Below are 27,438 nucleotides of genomic sequence, written 5' to 3' on the forward strand. Positions count from 1 at the left end.
AAATTGACAAAACTATTTTAAAGAGCTGCAACATAATGGCACTTTAACTTGAACTTGAAGTAGATAGGATATTTGATCCAAGACACAACTTACATTTAACTTAAATGTTATTTTCTTTGTGCTCGACAAAAGAAAAGTATTGAGAATTTCTCCTTGTTAAAAAAATCGACTCTTGTCTTGTTAGTTGTTATGATAGTAGCGTTTATGTGTGTGTGTGTGTGTGTGTGTGTGGCCCTTTAAGATATGACAGCGTGTGAGGTGAATGACGTCAGTGAGTGAGTGGGCGAGAGAAGTGAGCGACCGCGGCGACAGTGAGTGCTTGCTGGTGCTCTCTCTAGCTTGGTGGAGGGCTGCGTCCAATAAAGTCACAAAGTTGCAACAAACCGCCGGCCTCGTCATTCACCCTCAGCTGTAAAGACCCACTTCCGGGTAAAGTGAAGGTTGTTAGCCCCGAAGGAACGTCTCCCCTGCGCTCCTCAACTATGGTATGTGAGTCCCCCCCCCCCCCTGACCCCACCCAAAGCACGTACGCCTCTTATTTTCCACCGCAGCGCTGCCACAAAACACACTCAGATCTTTCTAGCCGATACTACATAAAAAATAACGTAAAATAACGCAGTAACGCATCATGCAGTAACGGTAACTGAGTTACTGAATATAAAAAATAACGCGTTAGATTACTAGTTACCGCCGAAACTAACGGCGTTACAGTCCCAACACTGAATATAACATTACACAGTTTGAACAATAACACTGTGTTTGAATTAGGGATGTCCAATAATGGCTTTTTTGCGAATATCCGATATTCCGATATTGTCCAATTCTTAATTACCGATACCGATATAAACCGATACCGATATATACAGTCGTGGAATTAACACATTATTATGCCTAATTTGGACAACCAGGTATGGTGAAGATAAGGTCCTTTTTTAAAAAAATAATAAAATAAAATAAGATGAATAAATTAAAAATATTTTCTTGAATAAAAAAGAAAGTAAAACAATATAAAAACAGTTACATAGAAACTAGTAATTAATGAAAATGAGTAAAATTAACTGTTAAAGGTTAGTACTATTAGTGGACCAGCAGCACGCACAATCATGTGTGCTTACGGACTGTATCCCTTGCAGACTGTATTGATATATATTGATATAAAATGTAGGAACCAGAATATTAATAACAGAAAGAAACAACCCTTTTGTGTGAATGAGTGTAAATGGGGGAGGGAGGTTTTTTGGGTTGGTGCAATAATTGTAAGTGTATCTTGTGTTTTTTATGTTGATTTAATAAAAAATAAAAATCGATACCAATAATAAAAAAAACGATACCGATAATTTCCGATATTACATTTTAAAGCATTTATCGGCCGATAATATCGGCAGGCCAATATTATCGGACATATCTAGTTTGACTATAGGGAAATAAAACACTGTACTTTGGTTAGTGATTCTTTGGCGTACCACTAGGTGGGGCCCGCGTACCATAGTTTGAGAATCCCTGCTCTAATCAAACTATTGACTGATAATGGGCCTTTAATTGGTGTCTTTGTCTTAGTTGAAGTCCTGAAATCAAAAAACCTTTGGTCGATATTGAAATTATTGAGACGAGCAAGTAAGAATAGTTGGCAAACAAAGGAAAGCGCTCCCAACAGGTGTAAAAGAAAGGGCATCTCTAACCTCCTTCAAAACCGCACTAAAACAACACATCCAGGCAACTTCAACCCTTCCACATCATACCTCTTCGGATTGTAAATAATCAAATTCTAAATAATCAAATGTAGACACTTTTTCTTATACTTTCTGATCTCTCTGTGTCCACTACTTGCTGTACATATCCTACCAAGTCAGTCCTACACTGTTCCAATGTCCATTTCTCTGATGATGCAATTGTTGATGACTGAAGTGTTGATACCAACCAATCCTACACCCCTCTCCATATCCCACACCCCGGATTGTAAATAATTAATTGTTTATACTCTGGTGATTATCTTGTGTGATGACTGTATTATGAAAATAGTATTTATCTGTATCATGAATCAATTTAAGTGGACCCCGACTTAAACAAGTTGAAAAATGTATTCGGGTGTTACCATTTAGTGGTCAATTGTACGGAATATGTACTTCACTGTGCAATCTACTAATAAAAGTTTCAATCAATCAATCAATGACTTGCACTTCCCAATCGTTTCTCATCGTTCACTTCAAAGATCCGCTTAAAGGACTCGACTCGTTTACGGACGTCACATCTCCAACAGCCTGTGACCAAGTTAGTCCAGTTGAGAACCAAGCACATGAACTTCATTTCTAGTATTCTCCTTTGAAAAGACGTACTGTAGTAAAAATGGTTGAGTGGTGTGTTAATTTTTGAGATACCGTATATGCCTACTAAGGTTATTTTCAATATATTGTTTATTCATAACGTGTATCTTTGTGTGTTTACCTACTCTCTTAACAAACAGTTACCAACAGTGTGTTCCATCTGCTGCCATTTTTACACAGTTGACCAACTCACACAAATGTGTTCATAGTTTGCATAACAAACACCATCAAAGGCTCCGTTATCGTCTGCTGTTTGCTCTGGCGTCAACGAGTTGCAGACGTTCTCCGTCTGTTTTACAGTTGAAAAGTTCTTGTCAATTTTATACTTCTGTTTATGTTCCAAGACATTGCACATAGTTTACCCACGCCTTTGTTGGGGTAGGTGGGCGATGTAGACCATTGCAAGACTGCTCAAGGACACATTTATTGGAGAAAATGATAATGATTGGCCTAAAAGTGCGGGGAAATTTAAGTTACAAGGCAATGTATGTGTCACGTGGTTGGTGGATGTCACATTCCTGTCTACATCTTAATACAAAAATAAACTGTTCGTATGTATTTTTCACACCAGGTATCTAAAAACCCACATTTATTTGTTTTAGTCATGGATAAATGTTTGGATGTAGTGAACCTTTTAAGTATCTGGGTGTGGTCTTTGATTCAAACCTAACCATGTTAAAAAAAAAATACAAGTATCATCAAATTCAACTTATCACATTTTAATCATATACTCTCCCAACGGCGTGGCGCAGTTGGGAGAGTGGCTGTGCCAGCAACCTGAGGGTTCCTGGTTCAATCCCCACCTTCTACCAACCTCGTCACGTCCGTTGTGTCCTTGAGCAAGACACTTCACCCTTGCTCCTGATGGGTCGTGGTTAGGGCCTTGCATGGCAGCTCCCGCCATCAGTGTGTGAATGTGTGTGTGAATGGGTGAATGTGGAAATAGTGTCAAAGCGCTTTGAGTACCTTGAAGGTAGAAAAGCGCTATATAAGTATAACCCATTTACCATTTATATAAGACCTTTTTTGACTTTGGAATCAGCAAAAGTGTGTATGAATGCCATGATTTTGACAAATATAAACTACTGTTATACAACTTGGTCTCATGCAACACAGGGCACCTTAAGACCCATCAAGTCTCTCTTTAAGACATTAAAAATGTTAGACAGAAGGTCTCTTCACTATTATTGTAATATTCTTAGCAAGTATAATATTTTAGATTTGGATAACTATCAGACATTTTTGGAGGTATGTTTTGTTTTTGGGGTTTTGAATGAGCTTGCCCCTCCACCAGTACAAGTTTTTATCAAGAAGAAAACCTGCAATCGAGTCAATACTAGAGCGCTAACCAGGGGTGATTGTAACATTCAACGACGTAGTACTAAATTTAGTTAAATGGTTGTCTCAGTTAGAGGCACACATGCATGGAACACACTACCAGCTCATATTAGGAACTATTCAACTTTCAAAAAAACAGTAAAACAGTGGTTAAATACAAACCAGTCTTGTACCCATGTGTAATGTGCATGCTCAACTGTTCATTTTATGTTGATTGTTTTTATTTTCAATATTTGTTGTAGGTCATATTTTAATGTACATACTATATTGTCTGTAAATGTGTGTATGTTTTTATGGTGCCTGTCTTAGGATAACGGATTAAATGTAGTTATTGTAGCTAATTCTGGCATATTTACTGTGATGCTTTAGGCTCATATGTTGATCAATATGCCTTGTCCTAATCAAATTAAGCTATTAAATTCAAAGTCGCATGAATTGGTGCGATAGCAATTTAGCTAAATCCTAAAGGGTCTAAGACAGTTATAATTCATTATAGGAATTGCCCCCATATCAGCGCCGATATTTGATGTTTGCATATCGGCATTTGCTTTTTCTTTTTTTTTTGCTGTAATTTTTTTTCCTATATTGATCATGAATAGTAATATCCATTAATCCATTTTCTATCACTTGTCCCTCTCGGGTCGCGGGGGGTGCTGGAGCCTATCCCAGCTGCACTCGGGCGGAAGGCGGGGTACACCCTGGACAAGTTGCCACCTCATTTGCCTCTTTTAAAAAGTAACAATCATCAAACAAGCGTCTGCCTTTTTATAATCCAATGGACCCATTTAAAACTGGTTATTTTAAATGTTTATTACAAATTCTGTAAAGTTGCGCAACCAATCAGATGCAGCAGCGCCGGTCTGTCTCCAGCATTGTCCCGCCCAAGGCGCCATCTGATTGGTTACGCAAACCGCGCACGGTTTAGAGGCAGAGCCATTTTACAATGTCAACATTTGTGAATTTGGAATCATTTCATCAATCACAGTTGATGTTATTAAGGCATACAAATGATTCCAGCCGGTATTTGTGGCAGGGATTCAACTTAATTCAGGGATACAAAACTTCAGGGAGCTATTTATTTATTGAAGATTTTATCAAATTTTTTAAGAGATGATTTTTGTTTTAATTTATTTTTATTTATTTACTTGTTTTTTTTTTAAATAAACATGCTTCAGGTATTTACACTAAGTTTAGTGTTGGAGTTTGTAATACTATTATTGTAAATTTTGTCGCCAACACGTCACTTTTACTGTAAATTAATACTGGCTCCAAATATCGATTATCAGCCTACTTCACCACTAATAATCGGTATCAGCCTTGAAAAAAACATACAGGTCAATCTCTACTAAATTACTTCAATAATTCTATCCCACAAGAGTATATATTGGATTTATATATATATATATATATATATATATATATATATATATATATATATATATATATATATATATATATTGGATTTATATATATATATATATATATATATATATATATATATATATATATATATATATATATATATATATTTATATATATATATTTATATATGTTGATGACAAAGATCTTTTTGTTGGCAGAAACTGTCATTTTATTGCGGCACATGTTCACGTTTTGTATGTTTATAAGGAACGATTGATAAAAAAAAAAAACTTGAGAAAAAAAAAGTAGCTGAACGAAAAGGTTAGGGCTAAAGCTATCTATTTTTTAATATTACTTGATATATGAAATCGTTTTTGAGGCATTTTCTCTTCAAAAGTGGAAAAAAAGAGGCATACGTTGTCGACAGTTGTGTTATTTGCTTCAGTTGTAACTACTACTACATAGCTGCGGCCAGCAGAGCCGCTTTTGATTCATTCTCGACTATTGTGCTGTCTAAAAAATTCCAACATGACGTAAGCTAAGGGAAGTTAGCCAAACCTCCAAGCAGCATTATTGTGAATTAATAGGACACTGGCATGGAAACAGGAGTTCAGAACAGTCAGAGGGAGACGCTTATGGTGAAAAGTGAAATGGATTATAAAATAGTTCATCCTTTAGCATTTGCGGTGCAAAAAAAACATTCAGCACTCTGTTGTATGTTTTAATATACTTTCATAGCAAAGCCTTCTTGTAAAAAAGTGGTGAAGAGTGAGCACTAAACTGAAGTTTCCTCTCCGTCTCTAACTGCAGGCTCAGTGGACAACAGCCATGCAGGCTCAGGAAGTCCTGAGACAGCTGCGGCTTCCAGATCTGGACGACGTTCGGCAGTACATACGAGGCTTTCCAAGCAACACGCTATTGGGCATGGGTGTCTTCGCCGCCTTTACCACATACTGGCTCGCCACGCGGCCAAAAGCTCTCAAACCACCATGTGACCTCAACATACAGTCCGTGGAAATGGCTGTATGTATTTTTCTCTTCTCAGAATGAGACTTCTGGTGTGTGTTTGGACAATGACTGAAATACAATCCAGCAGTTTGTTTTCCATGTGGAGTTCAGGAACTTCATTTCCAGCTCTGGTAGGCTAACAGTATAATTTCCATTCTAGGCAGAACAACAGCAACGATACTGATAGAAAGCTTAAAAATATCCAGATGCATAGCTCTTGTTTCTTTTGTTGTCTTCACGCCCATATGACATGAGTAGGCGGGTAACGGTTCGGTAATAAAGTTACAGTTCGGTAATAAAGTCACAGTTCAGTCGGTACATTTTTTTATTACACTAAGTGCCTATTTTACAATGGTCCAAATATACCGCGTTAAACAGCATGTGCAAAAAATAAAATAGTATGAACTATGAGTGGGCGTGTGATCTACTGTCACTGCGTGTACAATTAAAGTGGTGCAGATCGATTTATTTAATGAGGATTTTCCATACTGAGCTTTTCCCACGGAGACAATCATTTTCTGCACATTTACTGTGTGCAATGTGTTGAACCAGCAGCACACATCTATAATCCAATCGTCACCCCAGGAATCGAAATCGGATCAAATAGTTAGGTGCCAAAAAATTCACATTTCTATTTGGTATAGGCTTTCTACAAACTCTTATCACCTTGATCATTATGCATTTTGCCAGTGTTTCCCACACATTCATTTATTTGTGGCAGCCCGCCACGAAAGAATTACGTCCGCCACAAATAAAAAAAATTATTTTTAATTTTTTTTGTCTTGTCCAGCTTCTCAGGCAAATCATATAGTTGATGTAGATGCCCATATAGGCTGTTCAGATTTACTTTACAAAAGAGAAGTGTAGGATACTTCTCTTGTTGCCTTATTTGTATTTGACCACTACTGTTTTCTGTTTATTTGTTACTGACTGTGGCAGGACACCTCTGCCTCTGTTTCACTTTATGTTGCTGGTAAATAATATGGTTGTAGTAGTAGGCTAAAGTTAAATTATTTAGTATGCACTAATTAAAGGGGCAGAGCTTTAAGAGACATTTTAACTTTTATATTTTATAAGATATATTTTTTGTAAGAACCACAATTAATAAATATATTTCAGTGAATAACTTATTGTTCAAATCTGTATATAAATATGTACATAAAGTGTTGTAATTATATTGTTAAATGGATGGATGGATGGACGTTTAAAACAAAACTGTTATTATTAATTAGTAAGTATACATTTTTTGAGCCTTTTTAGAGAAAATCATATCATTGTAGTAAATTATGAAAATTACTCGATGATTTCACGCCCCCACCGCCACAGGTATCTTGGCAGTTTATGGGAAACACTGTTTGCCTATAGAAAATACTAACCTGGTACATGTTAAACACTAGTAGTTAAGAGTAATTGGTAAAACACAGATGAAGGTGTAACATTAAGTAAGCTCCTTTTCTGAACAAGTTGAATGCAAGTGTAAATGTGATGCTCCTGAAGGTAACTTTATTAAGCAATAAATAAATAAGCAACAAACATATTTTGTTCTTTTTCCTCTCAGGGCGAGGAAGGCGCCAGAAGGTCGGTGCTGAACAGCAGCGAAGAGCACTTGACGCACTACTACAGTGACGCAACAACGATATACGAGGTGTTCCTTCGGGGGCTCAGAATGTCAAGTGAGTTTTAAAGACCATCCTGACAAATGTGCCGCTCTGTAAAGATGAGCCCTGCTTTCCCTACTGGCAGATAACGGACCCTGTTTAGGCTCGAGAAAACCCAACCAGCCTTACGAGTGGCAGTCTTACAGAGAGGTGAGATGTCAGCCGTTTAAATTTTACAACAGGGTGTTCTTGAACGTGACTCAATCAATGAAGTATTGTTTTTGTGTCGCATAGGTTGCAGACCGGGCCGAGTGTTTGGGCTCTGCCTTGCTTCACAGAGGACACTCTCAGTCAGGAGACCAATTTATTGGCATCTTTGCCCAGAACAGACCAGAGGTGGCATTTTCAGATGTTTCACTTTTAATGTTAATCTTTTCACGAATGCACACACAGTAGAACATTACATTTGTTAGTTTTTGTCAAATTTATAATATATATTCGTATAGTAACATTAATTTACAAGGCCCCGCTGCCCTAACGAATTTTGAGTGACTAATCGCATTGTTTATTAAAGGCCTACTGAAACCCACTACTACCGACTACGCAGTCTGATAGTTTATATATCAATGATGAAATCTTAACATTGCAACACATGCCAATACGGCCGGGTTAACTTAAAAAGTGCAATTTTAAATTTCCCGCGAAATATCCGGCTGAAACGTCTCGGTATGATGACGTATGCGCGTGACGTCAATCGTTGAAACGGAAGTATTCGGACACCATTGAAGTCAATACGAAATAGCTCTGTTTTCATCTCATTCCACAGTATTCTGGACATCTGTGTTGGTGAATCTGTTGCAATTTGTTCATTGCATTATGGAGAAAGAAGCTGAGCAAGCAAAGAAGAAAGTTGTCGGTGCGAAGCGTCTATTTTGCGAGGGAAGTCACCAGCAACACGTACACAGCCGGCGCTTCTTTGTTTACATTCCCGAAAGATGCAGTCAAGATCGAAGAACTCGGACAACAGAGACTCTAACCAGGAGGACTTTGATTTGGAAACACAGTTGCGATACCGTGAGTACACAGCTGCGCTTCCAAACATTTGATCGCTTGCTATAACTAGCTCGAGCTAGTAGCTAGGAGCTAGCATAACAAGCTAGCTCTTTGTGGCATATTAAATATAAGCCTGGTTGTGTTGTGGCTAATAGAGTATATATACATCTTGTGTTTATTTACTGTTGTAGTCATTCCCAGCTGAATATCAGGTCCCACCCGCGCGCTTCCAAACATTTGATCGCTTGCCCGTACGTGCGTGTCAAGTACGTAACTTTGGTTAAATATATAAGCTTTATGAACCTTGGGTTAGGTGAACGGTCCTTTGGGCTGAGTGAGTGTGTGTGTTGTGCAGGTGTTTGAATTGTATTGGCGGGTTTTATGGACGGGATCCCGTCCATATAACCCGCTCGAGCTATAACTAGCTCGAGCTAGTAGCTAGTAGCTACTAGCGGGATCAATTTGTGGCATATTAAATATAAGCCTGGTTGTGTTGTGGCTAATAGAGTATATATATGTCTTGTGTTTATTTACTGTTGTAGTCATTCCCAGCTGAATATCAGGTCACCCCCGGCTCTCACAGCATCTTCCACTCCCCACTAGTCCTTCACTTGCACTTTCCTCATTTACAAATCTTTCATCCTCGCTCAAATTAATGGGGAAATTGTCGCTTTCTCGGTCCGAATCTCTCTCACTTCTGGCGGCCATCACTGTAAACAATAGGGAACTTTGCGTATATGTTCAACTGACTACATCACGCTACTTCCGGTAGGGGCAAGCCTTTTTTTATCAGATACCAAAAGTTGCGATCTTTATCGTCGTTGTTCTTTACTAAATCCTTTCAGCAAAAATATGGCAATATCGCGAAATGATCAAGTATGACACATAGAATAGATCTGCTATCCCAGTTTAAATAAAAAAAAATCATTTTAGTAGGCCTTTAAATGTTTGCATGAAAATGCTTACATTTCAGCTATATAACCAAATGATTGACTAATCAGATTTACAATAATAAAATGTTCTTGTAATGCACCCTTATCAATTTCATAACTGTGTATGGGAGCGTATTGGAGTTTTAGAAAACCTTTTTATACATGCTTTATACTGTAAATACAAAAATCTATGTTGCAATCAAAACTAACAAGACAAATCAGTTTACATTTTTAAAAACGGTACACAATACAAAAAGATCATCAAAATATATAACTAGTTTTAAACGTGTTTGATAACTACACTTTGACAGGCGCCAGCTTGCTAGCTTAAATGCGAACATGAAAACCAGAGACATTAACGTCTGTCTCCATTAAGAAACGACATACCCCATTCAAAACTTATATAAACACATTACTGTTTGAACAACTACTATATTCAATTGTGCACATTAAACCTAGACCTAGAGCTGTGCTCTCTTAGAACAGAGTGATCATTCTATACAAGACGGAGGGGTTTTTATGGTGCGTTCAAGGACAGCTGAACAAAGTAGGACGCCACGACGCCTGCCAGAAATAATTAACAATAATACTAAGTTTTATTTGTCACACACTTTTCATTTAAGTACGGTACATCCTAGACTGCTACAGTATAAATCAATGTTCAAATCAATAAATGCTTAGCCATTAAAACAAATAAAATGCTACCACTAAAACACTACCAGTGAAGCATAAGAAACACAAAACATGCGGAATAGTGGCTTTTCTAATAGTGTGTATATTTAAAAAAACAACCTTGGTCAAAATATTTCAGTGTGTACTTTTTGTACACATTCAATAATGATAACTCTGATAATTTTGGTCACGATAATCATGATATGAAATGTTCATATTGTTACATCCCTATATCGGGGTCATATCTTCAGAACGCCAAAGATCAGGCAGCATAACATGTACCTTGAGTATTTTTTATTGTGTGCATGTAATGTAAGACTTGTGTGCTTTAATCTCAACAAATGGATAATAGTCAAAGTTATAACATTTAAAAAGTCATATATTAAGATTTTTTAAGGTGACAAGACAGGAGCGCTTTACTATTCGAAAGAATGGACTTTAAAACACTAGTCATAGATCTTCTGTATGACAGGTGTGTTCTGTTTAAAGGACCTACTGTGACAAATAAAATAAAAAAAATACAAAAGGAGTGTTCTGCTGCTTTAAGAAATCTGTTGCAAAAATGTGAGCTGATAAGTTTTTTTTAAATTGAGTCGGGACATTGGTGGACAAGTACTAATATTAGGAAAAAATTTGTAGCGGAACAATGGCAGAAGCTCTGTACAAAACATAATCGCAGCTCACTTTGCAGAATACAATACGTTATTTGATTACTGGTATTGTCATTTTAGCCATATTGAACTGCGCTGCCAGGACAGAGACAGGTATAACGAATGACCTGTCCCATTGCCAGTTGTATCATCACATTTTTACTCTTTTACTCCATCACAGTTATCCACAAAGTAAGTTTATATCAAACTTAATAGTGTCTAAAAACAATCTATAATTATGATGTAATTGAATGTGCAAAGTAGTTTACTGTTAAAGGGTAACTGCACTTTTTTGGGAATTTTGCCTATCATTCCCAATCATTATGAGACAAGAAGACAGATGTATATTTTTTAATGCATTCTAACTCGTACATAAACGTAAATAAAAGTCTGCTTACAAGGAAGTTAATGGAAGGTTCTCTATTCCGCCCATAAAGCCTTCTAAACAACCATCCAAAATGTGGCAACTATTCTCCATTTGCATTTCGTGACTTTAACATTTACCAAGTATTAGCAATATTGTTATTATAAGCGCTAACAAAGACGTACTATTTATAATGGCACATTGTCACAGAGAGCAAACTAGCTTGTTGCTGCTATGTTGACGTCATGAGCTGGTGAGTTTCTTCCTCACCTCGGAGCTTGTGAAAGTTTATTTTAGATCATAGATTATGCCTCTCATCTTGATAGTAGAAGGATGAGGATATAATCCAACAAGTTGGTCACTTTTGGCATCCAATTTAGACCTGGAAATGGCGAGAAAGACATGAAAAGACGCTTGGTTCCATCCCCATTTTTTCTTATGAAGATTATATGAGTCATTCTTAATCCAAACGAGAATATATGAACATCCTAGCAGTCGGCATCCCAGTGAGAGCAGACATTGTGCACTAAGTGATGTTTTATTATGTTAGTTGGCTCTCATGAAGTGTGCAGTGAGTAATAACCAGCGATGTTGAAGGAAAAAGCAAAGGTCAGGATGCGTTTTTCAAATTAATGCGCCACAGTGTGCTTAAAATACGTAAATATTCAATGTTATTATGAATGTGCCTGTTAATAAATTGCATGTATACTTACAGCATGTATATAAAAGGTTTTTGGATGTTTTTACGGGTCAGAACGCATTAAAAAAAAAGAAAAACATATGTGTTCTTGTCTAACATACAGTAAGTGTTGTTAATAATAGGCACAATTACAAAAAAAGTGCAGTTCCTCTTTATGATTAAGATATAAAATTGTTAATCAGCGTATATTTATTGGAACTTGCAGTACTTGCAGAACATAAATAATTAAAAAAATAAACAATTGTTCAACACACTATTAGTATTGGCTATCTTTTGAAGGTTGTAGGAGTAAATGCCGTTTAATAAAATGGTTGACCAATTACAAGAAGTGTGAGCACTAACAACTACCACAAATCATGCAGGAGGGGAATGGAATTATTGAACAGAAATATCATACAAAATGATAATTTTTAATGTTTTCTATGTTTTTAGTGGACCATTTCCGAGCTGGCTTGTTACACGTACTCCCTCGTAGCCGTGCCACTGTACGACACACTCGGCGCAGAGGCTATTGGCTTCATAATCGACAGAGGTATGTACTGAACATCTCAGGAGCCAACAGCGTGTGTTACTTCAAAGACTGTGGTTTATCTTCTGCGTGTTCCTCAGCTTCCATCAGCACCGTGATTTGCGACGTGCCTGAAAAAGCTCGGATGATTCTCGACTGTTTCGAGGAAAAAGGGCGAACAGTGAAGACAATTGTGCTCATGGAACCCTTTGACGCCGAGCTGGTGACGCGAGGGCAAAAGTACGGAGTAGAGGTTCTGAGCCTTAAGTTCATTGAGGTGAGAATAACTGGCTTGGTCTGATATCCTAATGATATCATAGCACAGGGGTGTCCAAAGTGCGGCCCGGGGGCCATTTGCGGCCCGCAGGTAATTTTTTAACGGCCCCACGACACATTCTAAAAATATGATAAAAAACTACAACAAAACATAAAAAGAGCAAACAGGTGAAATGTAACAAGACAATGTTGCATTGTATACTCTAATAACACAAAGCTGCCATGCAGGCTGTTTCTTTCTTTAAAAAATAATAATGAATCAAAATCAATGTCATTATGAATTATTGACTTATTCAAGGCTCCAATTACGTCACATTAAATATTCCACTTTGAGATATTTTTGGGGAAAATGTTGCATATTTTGTGTTTGCCATATAGAAAAACTAAGCTGTTTTTTGTTGTTGTTTTTTTTAAAGAAGGGCCTAAAACGAACAAACAAAAAACATAAACAACAATAAAACTTATAATTGACGGATAGATCTGAAGGTGATCTCGAGATTATTGTGTTAAAATTAAAAAAAAAAATGAGTGGGACTTTTTTTTTTAAGTGTCATTGCTCAAAAACTAATAATGAATTAAAATCAATGTTGTTATGAGTTATTGACCTTTTTAAGGCTCCAATTATTGTATAATCTCAAATATGCACTTAAAACCTTTATTGGGTGAAAATATTGTATATTTTGTGTTTTTTCCACAAAAAACAGGATTTCTTTGACAAAAAGGACATACAACTTAAATCTTTAACAACTTTATATTACCTAATGTTTATCTAGAGATTTAAACCTTGAATAATAATAATAATAATATTAATAATAATAATAAATAATGACACATTTTTTATATTTTTTTTACCAAAACCCTTTGGGGTCCCCGGGATCAAGCCTGAGTGGAGGCCTAAATGTATATTTTTTATACATATGTTGTATTGGTTTTTTAAATAAAAAATATCAAAATGGCCCCCGCTTGCTTTGATTTTTCAGTGTGCGGCCCTTGGTGGAAAAAGTTTGGACACCCCTGTCATAGCTCCACTACCGTAATTTCCGGACTATAAGCCGCTACTTTTTCCCCTCGTTCTGGTCCCTGCGGCTTATACAACGGTGCGGCTTATATACGGCCTGTTCTTCTCCGGCACCGACGAAGAGGATTTCGGTGGTTTTAGTACACAGGAGGAAGACGATGACACAATGATTAAAGACTGACTTTTCATATACCGGTAGGCTGGTTATTTTGATAACGTACAGGCGAGCACTTTGTATTACTTTGCACCGTTGTATTATTTGTACTCTGCATGAATGCTGTTCGCCATGTCAAAGATGTGAAAGTTTGATTGAATGATTGAAAGATTTATTGTTAATAAATGGGACGCTTTGCGTTCCCAAACAGTCATCTCTGTCCCGACATTCCCCTCCGTGGTAGCAGGAACCCCTATATACTACGGTAATTACACATCAAAACCCTGCGGCTTATAGTCGGGTGCGGCTTATATATGGAGTAATCTGTATTTTCCCCTAAATTTAGCTGGTGCGGCTTATAGTCAGGTGCGGCTTATAGTCCGGAAATTACGGTATATTGTTCTTCTGACCAGGACTATGATCGAGATCAGTGATTCTCAAACTGTGGTACGCAGGCTCTACCTAGTGGTACGCCAAAGAATAACTTCATTAAAGTAGTGTTTTATTTTTCTATATGTTCAAATACAGTGTTACTGTTCAAACTGTGTGTAATGTTACAGCGGCCAAAAATATCAAATATACTTTGCCTTGTTTTAAATGACTCTGAGGTCTACTATGCTACATGTTTTAATGTAAGTCATGGTAGTGCTTGGAGAGTCAAGTGTTTTTCTGAGGTGGTACTTGGTGAAAAAAGTTTGAGAACCACTGATGTGGATGACAGTACATCTACACGGAAGACGCCTCAGTGTTCTCACGCTACAATTTTTATATTTTACAGGACTTGGGTAAAGCAAACTACCATGATCCTGTGGTGAGTAGGAGCTCTTTGGTCAACATGACTTTAAATTAGGGCTGGGCGATATGGCAACAAAATTATCGCAATTATTTTTTCATATCATCCGATCTCGGTTATTAATATTTTTCTTAATCAAAGTCAGATTGTCCTGTGCAGTATAGCGAGTATCGTTGCATTCCTACTGTTTAGTATTGCAGTATCTTGTAACAAACATTTCCGCCATGTTTTATTGAGGTAGTAGTATATGCTCACACCTGACAAAAGTCATTTAGTTCATACATATAATTGTGCTTACTAGAGGGGCAACTTTACAGGTAACCCACCCTGGTTTTAAGGCCACGGTTTTGCTTCCTTTTCTGTACGTTTTGTGGGGGTAAGAGAACAACTTTTTTGCCTCTCAAAGGTATTTTGTAGTAAACAATGTAACAGTGTTGTAATGGATACTTTAAGACTTTTACTTCAAGTTAACATTTACTAAACAACACTTTCAAATGGTAAATTATTATTTGTATTCTTTAATACTTGTATACATCAGTGCTTCTCACCAGTGATTTGGCAAACAACAAGCGGTGACCCACATTGTGGAGTTTTTAAAACCCAAATTCTGTATCTTATATTGAATGAAAATACATTTAAGAGCAGTTTGAATTTGAGGTACTGTAAAGTAATATATACCAACACATAAAACAAGTTTAATTAATATTTCAGGAACAAAATGTTTTGTTGTTTTTATCCACAAACAAAAAGTAATCCACAAACTGACAAAGTGTCTGTCTGCAGTTTTTTTAATATTTAGATATAAAAATGTATTTTCTGATTAAATAGGAGTGTTACATATGACTTCACATCCGTTTTTCTTCTTCTTAATTCACACGATGGTCAAGCAGCTTGAGCTTAGCATTAAAACAAGTGCGTGTGGAGTCTAAGCACAAAACGCTGTATTGCTCTTTTGTTCTTGGGTGTTCCAGTCGTTCAAATAGAGACATAGGAAATAGCTTTCACAGAGTCGTGAAAGAAGTGGTTCATAAAGGTAATAAAATCAGGGGAAAAACAAAAGTGCGTCAAAGGAAATGGCTGTTAAAAATATCACTTTCATCATCTTGTGGAATACAATCGAACCGCTTGTGTCTGCAGCGATCACTTTGTAAAATGTTTGCTTTTAACATTTGATTTGTTTGAGAAACGTTCTGTGATGCAATCGAGTTATGTTAGTCGTGTTTGATAGTAGAACTAAAAACAAATAAATGACAATAGATTGCATTAGTTTGTGTTCTTTTTTGGTTGCCTTACTGGATATAACTACTAAGACCTTGTGCAAATAATCTAAGTCCTAGTAATAAATATTGCGATTGTTGGTCCAATCCACCGTGTTTTTGTTGTCGATTTTCATAACAGAAACTAAAAGCTTAGTCGTTCTTGTGCAACCAAGTGCTTTATTCGACACGGATGACCACATTATAGCGTCTTTGATATTTGTTAGCATCAAGAAAATCTCCCTCATAGTATTAATAAACTAGATTAATAAATTCCCTGCGATGAGGTGGTGACGTGTCCAGGGTGTAACCCGCCTTCCTCCCGAATGCAGTTGGGATAGGCTCCAGCCACCCACGCAACCCCGAGAGGGACAAGCGGTAGATAATGGATGGATAGATATCTCGTATGCTCAACAGCATATACTAAATCTTGATGTCGCTAGCAAACATTGCTGAGCAACAGGGACATTTATAGCTAAATAATGATACAAAATATGAACTTCACACCATAAAAACACTGCAGACATGAATTGTAGATGAGACTAATATTTGTAGCAGGAAATCAACTGCAAACAAACTTATCCTTTTTCTCATTTAACGTCACGATTACAGCAGCACGGCACTCGTTATGTCAATCAAATACGGTATTTACCGATGCACGAATAAATCCAACTTTGTCTTAATTCATGCTTAATTGGTGGACCCTTCAGATGGAAAGACATGATGTGCCTCCAACATTTTCTACTCTAAATACCGTAAGTATCAAGTGAACTGAGGAAGCAGTAACCTCTTGGTAATGATAAATGGTTTAAATATTTTTTTATATATTTCAAACAATCCACTCCATCCCATTTGAAATATTTTTATGCCAACCATCGTTGCTTCCCTGCTGTTTATTACTGCGATAACGGCTAACAAACTTTTCCGCCATGTTTGATCGAGGAAATATGCTACCAGCTGATCACCGTGATCGAACTCAAATGAATCGCCATCACGATCATATAATCGCCCAGCCCTACTTTAAATACAAATTGGTCTTTGGTCGCCAACTATGGGAACCTATTGTAGATGTGTGCCTTGTAGGTTTTAGCTTGTGTAATATGATTACAGCCACCAAAACCAGAGGACCTCGCACTAATCTGCTTTACATCTGGAACAACAGGTACACTCTTTGTGAAGCCTTTACAATTGTAGATATACACTACCGGTCAAAAGTGTGGACATGAGTCATTTCACCGAATCTGAGCCATTTGCATCACCAGGAATAAATAAATTAGAATTTATAAATATACGATAAAATTAGCTGTAAAATACTTTTTATTTTAATTAAAATTAGAATTTAAAAGATTTGTATCAACTACCTTGAACACTGGATTTTTTTTAAGCGTCTTAAAATTTGACTTGGGAGGGGGGAGCAGCTATCGATTAATTTTTAGTTAGCTAGTTCATTTAAACAAGTATTTAGATAAAAACATATTTTATAGCCTCATTGCGTATTTTATTGAAAATAGTTAAACATTTTTCTGCTTGCCATAACATTAATTCTTTTTTAAATAAATGCACATCATCAAGATTGGAATTGCACTTTTAACATCCATCCATCCATTCTTATTTTTGCTGCTTGTCCCTTTTGGGGGTCCCGTGTGTGCATTAATTTAAAAAACAATAACAAAAAACTTTCCGTTGTTTGCCCGCACACAGATCACAGCACACCCACCACGGCTCTCATGTGCGCTCATTGCAGCAGCCGTACGGAAACTATGTCCTCATATTTAAAGTTCCGGGCACATCATGCGGTCCGGATTCGATACATTTTTATTAGTTATACTTATTAAATAATTAGTGAAAACAGCAAAATATAAATCAAAGCTTTTTTCTAATTAAATTAATCGATTTAATCAATTTAATATTTTTTTTACACATTAGTGTTACTTCTAGTCTTTAAAATACGCTAATTTTACTTAAAAAAAACCATTTCGTTCAAATTCTAAAGCTGCTTTAGTCATGTCCCTAAGTTTTCACTCAGTCCTGTTACCCTAAAAATGTGGCACAGTATATTCCATAAGTCACGTAGTACACAGAAGTTTAATTGTTTAATATTAATAAATAGTTTAATATTAATAAATATGGTTAGAAAAGGTTAACATTTTGATGTTGGTTGTTTATTTGTAAGCAGTTTTTGTTGTTGTTGAATCACTGTTATGTGCTTAGTGTCAACATTCTATGAGCATAAATGCCATGTAGCTTAAACTTGTGTAAAAATAAAATAAAAGCCAATATACATTTTGAAAAGTTCAGTATGTTTATTATCCGATTTTAAAAATGTTAACTGATAAATACATTTTAATTTGTTTATATGTTGTTCAGAAAGGGTAAGATTAAATAATCGCTGCTTCTTCCTACTCCTTTTCAGACATGTTGAATTGTGTATATGTAACCATCTGATGTTTCTTTATGAAACTTGTTAAGCAACTAAACTGTTTTAATATACTACTATTTAGATATGGGAAAACAAGGTTGTTTTAGGAGTTACAACAAGCAAATGGCACCAATTTGGTGGACTGGCCCACATATCAAATGTTTGATTGGTACTTTATACCATATTGAAAGTGAACTTGACTTTGAACGTATTGTTATTGTACTATTTTGCTTTTCTGCTTGTATCTGTTCTTCTTGTTTTTCATGGGTTTGGTTGTTTTACCCATGCTCTTAATTTAGTTAAAGCAGGTTGTCCTACTTAAAAAGTAGGTAGTTGCGCCCCGAATAGAAGTCTTTTACAGACTTTCTAAAGGGAACAAATGCCGTCCTATATCAGTGTGTGTTTGTACTTTCAGGAAACCCCAAGGGTGCAAAGATCACGCATAGAAATGTCATCTCCAACACTGCAGCCTTTCTTAAAATTACAGAGGTAAACGCATTGTGTGGATGGATAATTATCAGGATCTACTGCAAATGGTAACTTGATGGTAACCTTGGTTGCTTTCACTGCTCCTCCATGCCTATCAAGATCACTTTCCTGCTTTTCTTCTTTTTCTGTGTACGGGTTAGGGCAAACTGACAGTCAGTACCAAGGATGTGCTCATCTCCTTCCTCCCTTTGGCCCATATGTTTGAGCGAGTGGTGGAGGTATGGCGTACAGAGCCTGACCAGGAAACGTGCATGTGTTTCTGTGTGTCCTTTGCAGGTGCACTGCATGCTGAACAGCCATGATGCTCTCATATCCTATCTACCACTAGCTCACATGCTTGAAAGGGTTGTGCAGGTATGCCACTGACTCCACTACATCTACTATTTTCACATGCGTCACAGCAAAAACACGAATGCGAGTGCAAAAACCCGGTAAAAGTCACTTTTACATCATGACTGTGACACGTTCACTGACTACAAACAGTGAAACCTTTAAAGTCCAATGCCTCTAAACCTGCACATTTCCCACAAGACCTCAGTAAATAATGCAAATTAATGCTTTTTTGGGATGCCACTACACAGATGGTACCATTAATGGCAAAAGGTAAAAATGTGAACCGGAAATTGTACATACATTTCTGTCCTGGCTGCTCAGTACGATACAGTTATCATAACATTTCTTTATATGAAGCAAGCAACTATTTAAAAAGAAAAAAAAAAGCTGTCAAAAATAACAAGTTAACTGCATAAAATGTTGCATTTATAATGCAATTTATTTTGACTGTACATGTTCCTTTACCTCAATCCTTTTTCATGTGCACCCCGCACATGCTTCTTTTTTTTTTTGCCATATTTGAATATGACGTACTTTACTCTATGTAGCGTTTGGCTTCACTGTGACTACGGTGGGAGACGAGGAAAGACTGCTGGGTTGTTAGTTTATAGTAGGCCTGGGCAATTATTTTGACTCGGGGGGTCAAATTTAGAGAAAGAAATGTGTCTGGGGGCCGGTATATCTATTTTTAGGAAAACTAATACAAAACCTCACAATAAAGTCTGATAGAATGCTAAAAATTTTATGACAGACCGCCTTAAAAACGGAATGGAATTTTAAATGTTTCTATAAACAATAAAACCCTGAATATTGAGAACATATGAACGTCACACCCCCTCTCAATCGACATATTTTACAATCAAGCCAAATGCAACAAAAATGCAACAAACACAGCAAAATATGAACGCGAAGGGTAAAAAAAAACATCTACAATCTGATATATCACTAAGCTTAGAACTTTCTTGTAAAAATCTCCTACCGCGTCTGTCCCCGACACTCGCATTTCAGGCTGGCCGCTCTGGAAACACTCTGTGGAAACGCTCCCCAACCACACTGCTTGGTGCCTCATCTGACCTGCTGTGACTTAGATCACCATAGTAACTAGTAGGGTTGTACGGTATACGGGTATTAGTATAGTACCGCAATACTAATGAATCATATTCGGTACCATACCACTTCTGTAAAAAGTACCGGTCCGCCACACCCTAAGATTTTTTGTTAAAATAAAGCCAATAATGTAATTTTTTCTGGTCCCCTTTATTTAGAAAAGAATCGAAAAGTACCGAAAAGTATTGAAATATTGGTATCAGGACAACACTAGTCACTAAAATATCATGCAAAAGCGCAGATTCCGACCATTGAAATATGTTGTATAGTTCAAGACTTACGGCCATTTGAAAACATCCCTGCACATCATAATGGCAGCTACACTTTCCATCTTAAAGATCTAAAAAAATTATTTGGGAATGTCCGGCGGGCCAGATTGAAAAGCTTAACGGGCCGCATGTGCCCCCCGGGCCTTAATTTGCCCAGGTCTGGTTTATAGGATACAATATTATGCAGAGATGTACTTATAACAATTTTATAGGCAAAGGATACTATTTATAGTCACGGTCGTGAGTGGGGGGAGCGCAAAATATTTTTGTCTTCCTAGGGGGGGGAGCGCAACAGAAAATAATTGAGAAGCACTGCTTTACCTAGACCGTGGCCGGTTACCTGAAAGGTGGTACAGGTTGTGTTTCGGTCAGTAATCAGGTCAATGCATACGTCAGTGCAAAGATGAGTGAGGAGTCTTTGACTGCTGTTCTTGCTGGCAAATTTCTTTCCAAAATAAACCTGGACTGGAATACCAAATTTTGACCAAATAAATGACAAGTAAAACATATGGAGGTCAATTTGTGTCTTTATTACCATTTTTTTTTTACACTGAATTTATGTGACTGAATTGTTTGTGTTTGAATTTTGTGAACTGAATATATTTATTTTTTAGTGATGAAATGTGTGTTAAGTTTTTAGTGTTTAAAAATGCAGTTTGAAAAATTCAGTGCAGATACATGGCTGATTCTGAGACACCATCAACTACTTTAGTTTTAATTAATGGGATGTGGGTTTTGAGTTTTGAAGCAACACATTTTTCTGCAATGATTTTTTATAAAAATGTGTTTTAAAACACTGTATTTTAACAAACTGAAATTTTAAACAATTTTTGTAGTCAATGAATTTGTCAGCATAATTTTATGTAAAAATATTTCAGTTACTTTAAAAAAAAAAAGAAGCTCTACAATAAAGACACAAATTAACCGGCAAAAAGACATTAAAAAAAAAAATTCTTGGTTGGATGTCTGACAATAAAATTTGCTTTCTTGTCCAAATTTTAGGCTCTTTTTTGATTTAGTTAAAATTATGCAAGCAATAACCCTAACCCTAACCCTTAATCATGATTAATCCAAATACAAAAGGGTGCTTAATCTGATTCAAACAAATTAATCAATTGACAGCACTAAAACATGATCAATTGTTTCAATGCTTGTATAACAATGCTAACATGTTACTAGCTGTGTAGTAATGAAGCTTTACCCATGGAACTGATTATTTCATTGGCTATTATACAGGTGTCAAATTCAAAGCCCATGGGCCACATCTGGCCCACTACATCATTTCATGTAGCCCGCAAAAGTGTGGAAATAATAAGACACTTCATCTTTATTGCTATATATATATTGCAATTTTGAGAGACAAAAATGTCTTAACTGAATATTTTATTATTTGATGCAACAAGCTATTCATTTTTGTTTTTGGTCTTTGCAACCCATTACAAATATATTTGAGGTAATCTTTAATATTGGCTTGTCACCTTGACTTGTGATTCCAAAGCAAGTTTTTAATCAGTTGATTGGTTAACAGTGATAATAAACAAATAAATAGATAATTGTATAATATAATTTATATGGTTACTTGTTTGACAGTTACGTGCGGCCCTCTGAAGCCCACAATGACAATGAGTTTGACACATCTAGTCTATTATTTTGCCCAAATCAAAGTTGCAACAGTTTGTATTAGACTTTAGCGGCTCTAATGTATTTGTTGATTACAAAATGCATGTTTACAGCTATTGATTTGTATTTTATGTTTGTTTGAATAACAAAATGTCTGCTTGTGTCCAACACGCTCTTTCAGGGTGTTATCCTCATCCACGGTGCTCGTATTGGATTCTTCCAAGGCGACATTCGGCTCCTGATGGACGATTTAAAAGAACTCCGACCGACCTTTTTCCCTGTGGTGCCGCGTCTCCTTAACCGCATGTTTGATAAAGTTTGTCCAAATTTCCGTTTCTCTCATCTGGCTTTGATTAAAAGCTCTCACACAATAATTTATGCAATTGTTTTTACAGATATTTAGTCAAGCCAACACACCACTGAAAAGATGGATGCTGGATTTGGCTTTCAGAAGGAAAGAGATGGAGCTAAATAGTGGTGTGGTCAGAAAGGACAGTATGTGGGACAAGCTCATCTTTAAAAAAGTACAGGTAACGGTCATCTTGTGTAAATATATTTTTAAAAATACAGCTAACTGTCATCTTCTGTAAATATATGTCTTTAAAATACTTCCAAAAAGTATAAAATAGATTCAAGCAGTTTTGCTTTGTACTTTGTGGCCAATGGCAAACACGGGATAACACATTTAAACATTTGTTTGGAACAATTTACTATTTGACTGGAAAATTTCAAACCACAATTACAACACTGGCTAAAAAAATATGGACTCACCAGACTTGGAAGATGTTCTTTCAGTTGTTTCATTTTGAAGGAAAAAAAAACAGATTACATATATGACACAGAACTATAGTCATTTCAAATGGCAACTTTTGGGCTTTAAGAAATACTGAAAGACATGTTGAACATAAATTGTGGTAGTCGGTTATGGTTTAACTTGTAGCTCTGCAGAGTGGAAAAAATTATGGAATCACCCTGTACATTTTAATTTCCAAAACAAACACCTGTGTCAGTTTAAACCTGTTCATTAGTCTGCTGTTTAAAAAGTGCTCACACCTTGGAGAGCTGTTTCGTCAGGTGGATTGACATGAATCATGGCTACAACACGAGAGATGTCAATTGAAACAAAGCAAGAAGGTAAATCATCACACAATGTTGCAAAATTGTTCACAATGAACTGTGTGTAAATTGTGGACCAAGTACAAACAACATGAGAAGGTTGTAAAAGGCAAGCATACTGGTAGACCAAGGAAAACACCAAAGCGCCAAGACAGAAAACTGCAAAAAGCATTATGTCTTGAAAACAGAACATGCACACCAAAATAAAGGAAGAACAAATAGGCGGAAACTGGAGTGACCGACCGTCTGTGACCGAATTGTAAGAAAAGCTCAACGTCATTAACAACTAAACAGAAAAAAAGAAGGTTCCAATGAGCTAAAGAAAAGCAATCATGGAGTAGGGCTGGACGATTATGGCAAAAATAATAATCACGATTATTTTTGATAGATATTGTAATCACGATTAATTACATGATTATTCATTAATTGAAAACATGAGTATTTATTTTATTTATTTTACCACTAAAACTGAACTTTAAATGTAGTTTAAAAAAACAGACTTAAATTAGTAATGACTAAATCACAATTAAATCATAATAATAGCAAGAATACATTAAAATAACAATAAATGGGTTATACTTGTATAGCGCTTTTCTACCTTCAAGGTACTCAAAGCGCTTTGACAGTATTTCCACATTCACCCATTCACACACACATTCACACACTGATGGCGGGAGCTGCCATGAAAGGCGCTAACCAGCAGCCATCAGGAGCAAGGGTGAAGTGTCTTGCCCAAGGACACAACGGACGTGACTAGGATGGTAGAAGGTGGGGATCGAACCCCAGTAACCAGCCACGCCGCCCCAATAGCAATAGCAATATAACAATCAATAAAATTACATTCTTGCGTTTACATTTTTTAAATTCCGTTTTTTACCTTTTACACTTATGTTACCACCATAGAGAGTGTGCATTTTGTGTCAAATAAAATTTTATAAAATGTTTGTTAATTAAATGCAGAAATACTCACATTTATTGGTCCAATACATCTTTGGACATTCTATACCGTTATTTTAGGTCAAAGCATAATAATTGTGTAAATGTATCAATAAGTGCTTTGGAGTACATTATGTTGGTGCAAGGTACTTTTTTGAAACCTTTACAGTGTTTTGTTAACCCAGTCAGACCCGGATATGGCGCCCCACGCTATTATTGTGAAGGGGGAAGTGTGCTGTGCTGCTGTTCTCAGCTTGACGAGTAAAGAGGCGACTCACTTGAGGCTGATAAAAAAACAAAAACAAAGTTGCGACTGCTGTTTGTACATTGCTCTTACATCGACGATGTTGTTCACAGTTCACAACAACACAAGCAAATGTGTTATGGGTGTATGGATTGTTCCTGCCAGCTTTAGCTTCGTAGTTTAGGCACTGTTTCAAGCAACTGTCTCGACATAGTTTAGTTTAGGGCAGGGCGACTGAGTGTGTCGTGGATAAATGGGCGCTACCGGACACATTATTTTTCCAAACAAATGTTCCTTCACCTCACAATGACAACATTTCACTCACATTTATGTCAATTTCCGTGATTTTCAGCGTTAAAAAGCGGGTTCCGTTTTATTGGCCAATTATTACGTAGATGCGAAAATGAATTGACTTTACTTTTTTTGTTGTGTTTAGTGATTATTGATAAAGCATACTTGCGCTGTGTCAAATAACAAGTAGCAACCATGGTAACATCCCAAACTTCTAGTAGACGTGCTCTTTTTTCCCACTCATTCGCTCCTTATCTGTTTCACGTTACAAGCTCAGGAATTTGCATGCACGTAATTTATGATATTTTCATAATCCAGAGAAGCCATAATCGGAGTTAAAACCCAAATTCGATTACTTGTCCAGCCTTATCATAGTGTATGGATGATTGGATGAAATTCATATTTAGTGATGAATTGTGAATCTGCATTGAGCAAGGTGATGATGCTGGAACTTTTGTTTGGTGCAGTTCCAAAGAGATTTAAGTAGAGAACTGCTTGAAGAAAACACGCACGTTTCCACGGTCATTGATGATATGGGGTTGCATGTCAGGTAACGGCACTGTCATTACATCTTTAATAAATGCACATGTTTATGTTGACATTTTGGAAAAAGGAACGTCTCTTATTATATATAAAAAATTTAACTGTTACTGAGGTTTTTTTTCTTGATTTATTTTAGTGTTTCTTAAAGCCAGAAAGTTGCCATTTTAAAGTTAATAGTTTTGTGTCATATCTTTTATCTGCAATAGTTAAACAAAATTTTACATCTGAGTGAACATCCTTCATGTCTGTTAATTCCATAATTGTTTCCAGGGGTTGTATGTGCCAAGTGTTACGCAGGAGCATGACATGATGGCAAGGAAGCACTAAACATTGCTAATGAGGTGCTTCTCATGTTAACTCCCATTGGCAGGCGAGCCTGGGTGGACGCGTGCGGATGGTGCTTACGGGAGCTGCGCCCGTGTCGCCCACTGTTCTTACCTTCCTACGAGCGGCACTGGGGTGTCAGGTGAGACACACGATGTAACAGCCATGCCTATTTGCATTTGAGTCATGCAAATGCAGCAACTGTCATCATTAACGTACACTGCGTTGTCAATAAAACTCTAGTTTTACGAAGGCTACGGACAGACGGAATGCACAGCAGGATGCTCCATGTCAATGCCTGGGGACTGGACTGCAGGTAAGTTGTAGAGCAGCTTCTTATAACATCAACATGATTGTTCTCTTGTTATTGAATGCTACAGAAAGTATGTATTGTTCATTTGCAGGCCATGTGGGACCTCCTCTGCCCTGCAATGCCATCAAACTGGTGGATGTTTCAGATATGAACTACTTGGCGGCTAACAACGAAGGAGAGGTTATGAGTCAATGCTTTCATTTGGTTCGCTTGTACTGTTCATCCTGTTATTTGAGCTTAGGCCAACAAAAAGGATTTCCTGCTTTAGTTTAGACAAAAGGTTTGCTGAAAATGTAGTTAACCAACTTATCCACTAGATAGCACAAATACTCAGTTTTTTTACTACATCAAAGGGCCTGTTTGCAACATGCTCAAAGTAACATTTGTCGAACTAAATAATATAACAAGAACACCACCAGGTAGTTTGTTACCATTTGTGGTTCAACAGAACATATATAATATACATTTGGAATGTCTATATTTTGTCGATCACAAACGCCGATCCCCTCTGGCTGACCAAGTACTTATTTTTAGCGGCTGGCAGCTAATTATGTATCTCCATTCATAGTGTGGAGCCACTCCCCTAAACTATAATAATCACCTCCATTACGGCAAATGAACTGTATTTCTTAGTATCACTGGAGGACGAGGCTAAACATGTTACACACGCAGGCATGCTAATAGCGAAGGTCACCGCGAAGCTGGCTTTCAACAACGCCAAGAAATATGTGCTGAGTAAAGTTTAAGTGTGATGGAACCGTGTTACAGCAGAAAGTAAGCAGTTATAAACAGGAAATTAATAGATGAAAAGTCTAAAGAGGATACTATAACAACATCTGTTGGTGTGTTAGCATTGTCACAGTCAGTACACAACACAATATAGGAGGGCAGATCGATTCATAAATTGGTGGTGTCAATACCAAAGTTAGTATCAGTATATGATCGATACTAGAGTGATAATGTCGACATGAGGTCGACAACAAATCATTTTTGTTGTTGGTTTGTTAATGTTTACAAACTCAGGGAATAATTCAAAGAACACAGAAGTGACTCCGAGCAAAAAAACCTAAATATTTAAATGAGTAGTAGATAGTAGTTTTTGCTTTTGTTTAATGATTGTGTACTATTGACTTTGTTTTGCTCTAACAATTGTACGTAATAAAAGAGAATACACAACTAGTTTAAATATTGTGTTGATATTGTTGTATTGTCTATAGGGACAAGCGGTAGAAAATGGATGGATGGGATGGATGTCTATAGCACTCACCATAAATACATTGAAAATGATATTGGTAATGGTATCAGCCGATCTTACTCATCGAAGATCCTTAACGGACAAATCCTTTGCTCTTATCCGCTTGTATACTGGAATTTAGTCATCCAAATCATGTCAGGGTGTTTAGATTGTGGTCCATTACCACCCTATATTAA

The 27,438-nt window shown here is 36.7% G+C and overlaps 1 protein-coding gene across 5 annotated transcripts in view; it reads left to right on the forward strand.

Annotated features, from left to right (window-relative positions):
- Window positions 1–27,438, forward strand: part of acsl1a (acyl-CoA synthetase long chain family member 1a) — a 51,905-nt gene that overhangs the window by 22,548 nt on the left and 1,919 nt on the right. For 4 of the 5 annotated variants that reach the window (XM_062027076.1, XM_062027077.1, XM_062027078.1 and 1 more), the window contains 15 exons: window positions 5,832–6,044; window positions 7,588–7,702; window positions 7,773–7,837; window positions 7,922–8,023; window positions 12,431–12,530; window positions 12,608–12,783; window positions 14,733–14,765; window positions 17,114–17,165; window positions 18,838–18,911; window positions 19,188–19,265; window positions 22,422–22,556; window positions 22,636–22,770; window positions 25,741–25,836; window positions 25,938–26,010; window positions 26,099–26,187. In XM_062027076.1, coding sequence (XP_061883060.1) covers window positions 5,850–6,044; window positions 7,588–7,702; window positions 7,773–7,837; window positions 7,922–8,023; window positions 12,431–12,530; window positions 12,608–12,783; window positions 14,733–14,765; window positions 17,114–17,165; window positions 18,838–18,911; window positions 19,188–19,265; window positions 22,422–22,556; window positions 22,636–22,770; window positions 25,741–25,836; window positions 25,938–26,010; window positions 26,099–26,187 — 1,518 coding nt within the window. In that variant the 5' untranslated portion in view covers window positions 5,832–5,849. Of the gene's footprint in view, window positions 1–5,831; window positions 6,045–7,587; window positions 7,703–7,772; window positions 7,838–7,921; window positions 8,024–12,430; window positions 12,531–12,607; window positions 12,784–14,732; window positions 14,766–17,113; window positions 17,166–18,837; window positions 18,912–19,051; window positions 19,130–19,187; window positions 19,266–22,421; window positions 22,557–22,635; window positions 22,771–25,740; window positions 25,837–25,937; window positions 26,011–26,098; window positions 26,188–27,438 lie in introns of all 5 variants that reach the window. The other variant, XM_062027075.1, reaches the window with a different exon arrangement.

Source organism: Entelurus aequoreus, linkage group LG18, assembly GCF_033978785.1.
Source record: "Entelurus aequoreus isolate RoL-2023_Sb linkage group LG18, RoL_Eaeq_v1.1, whole genome shotgun sequence".
In the NCBI taxonomy this organism is placed as follows: domain Eukaryota; kingdom Metazoa; phylum Chordata; class Actinopteri; order Syngnathiformes; family Syngnathidae; genus Entelurus; species Entelurus aequoreus.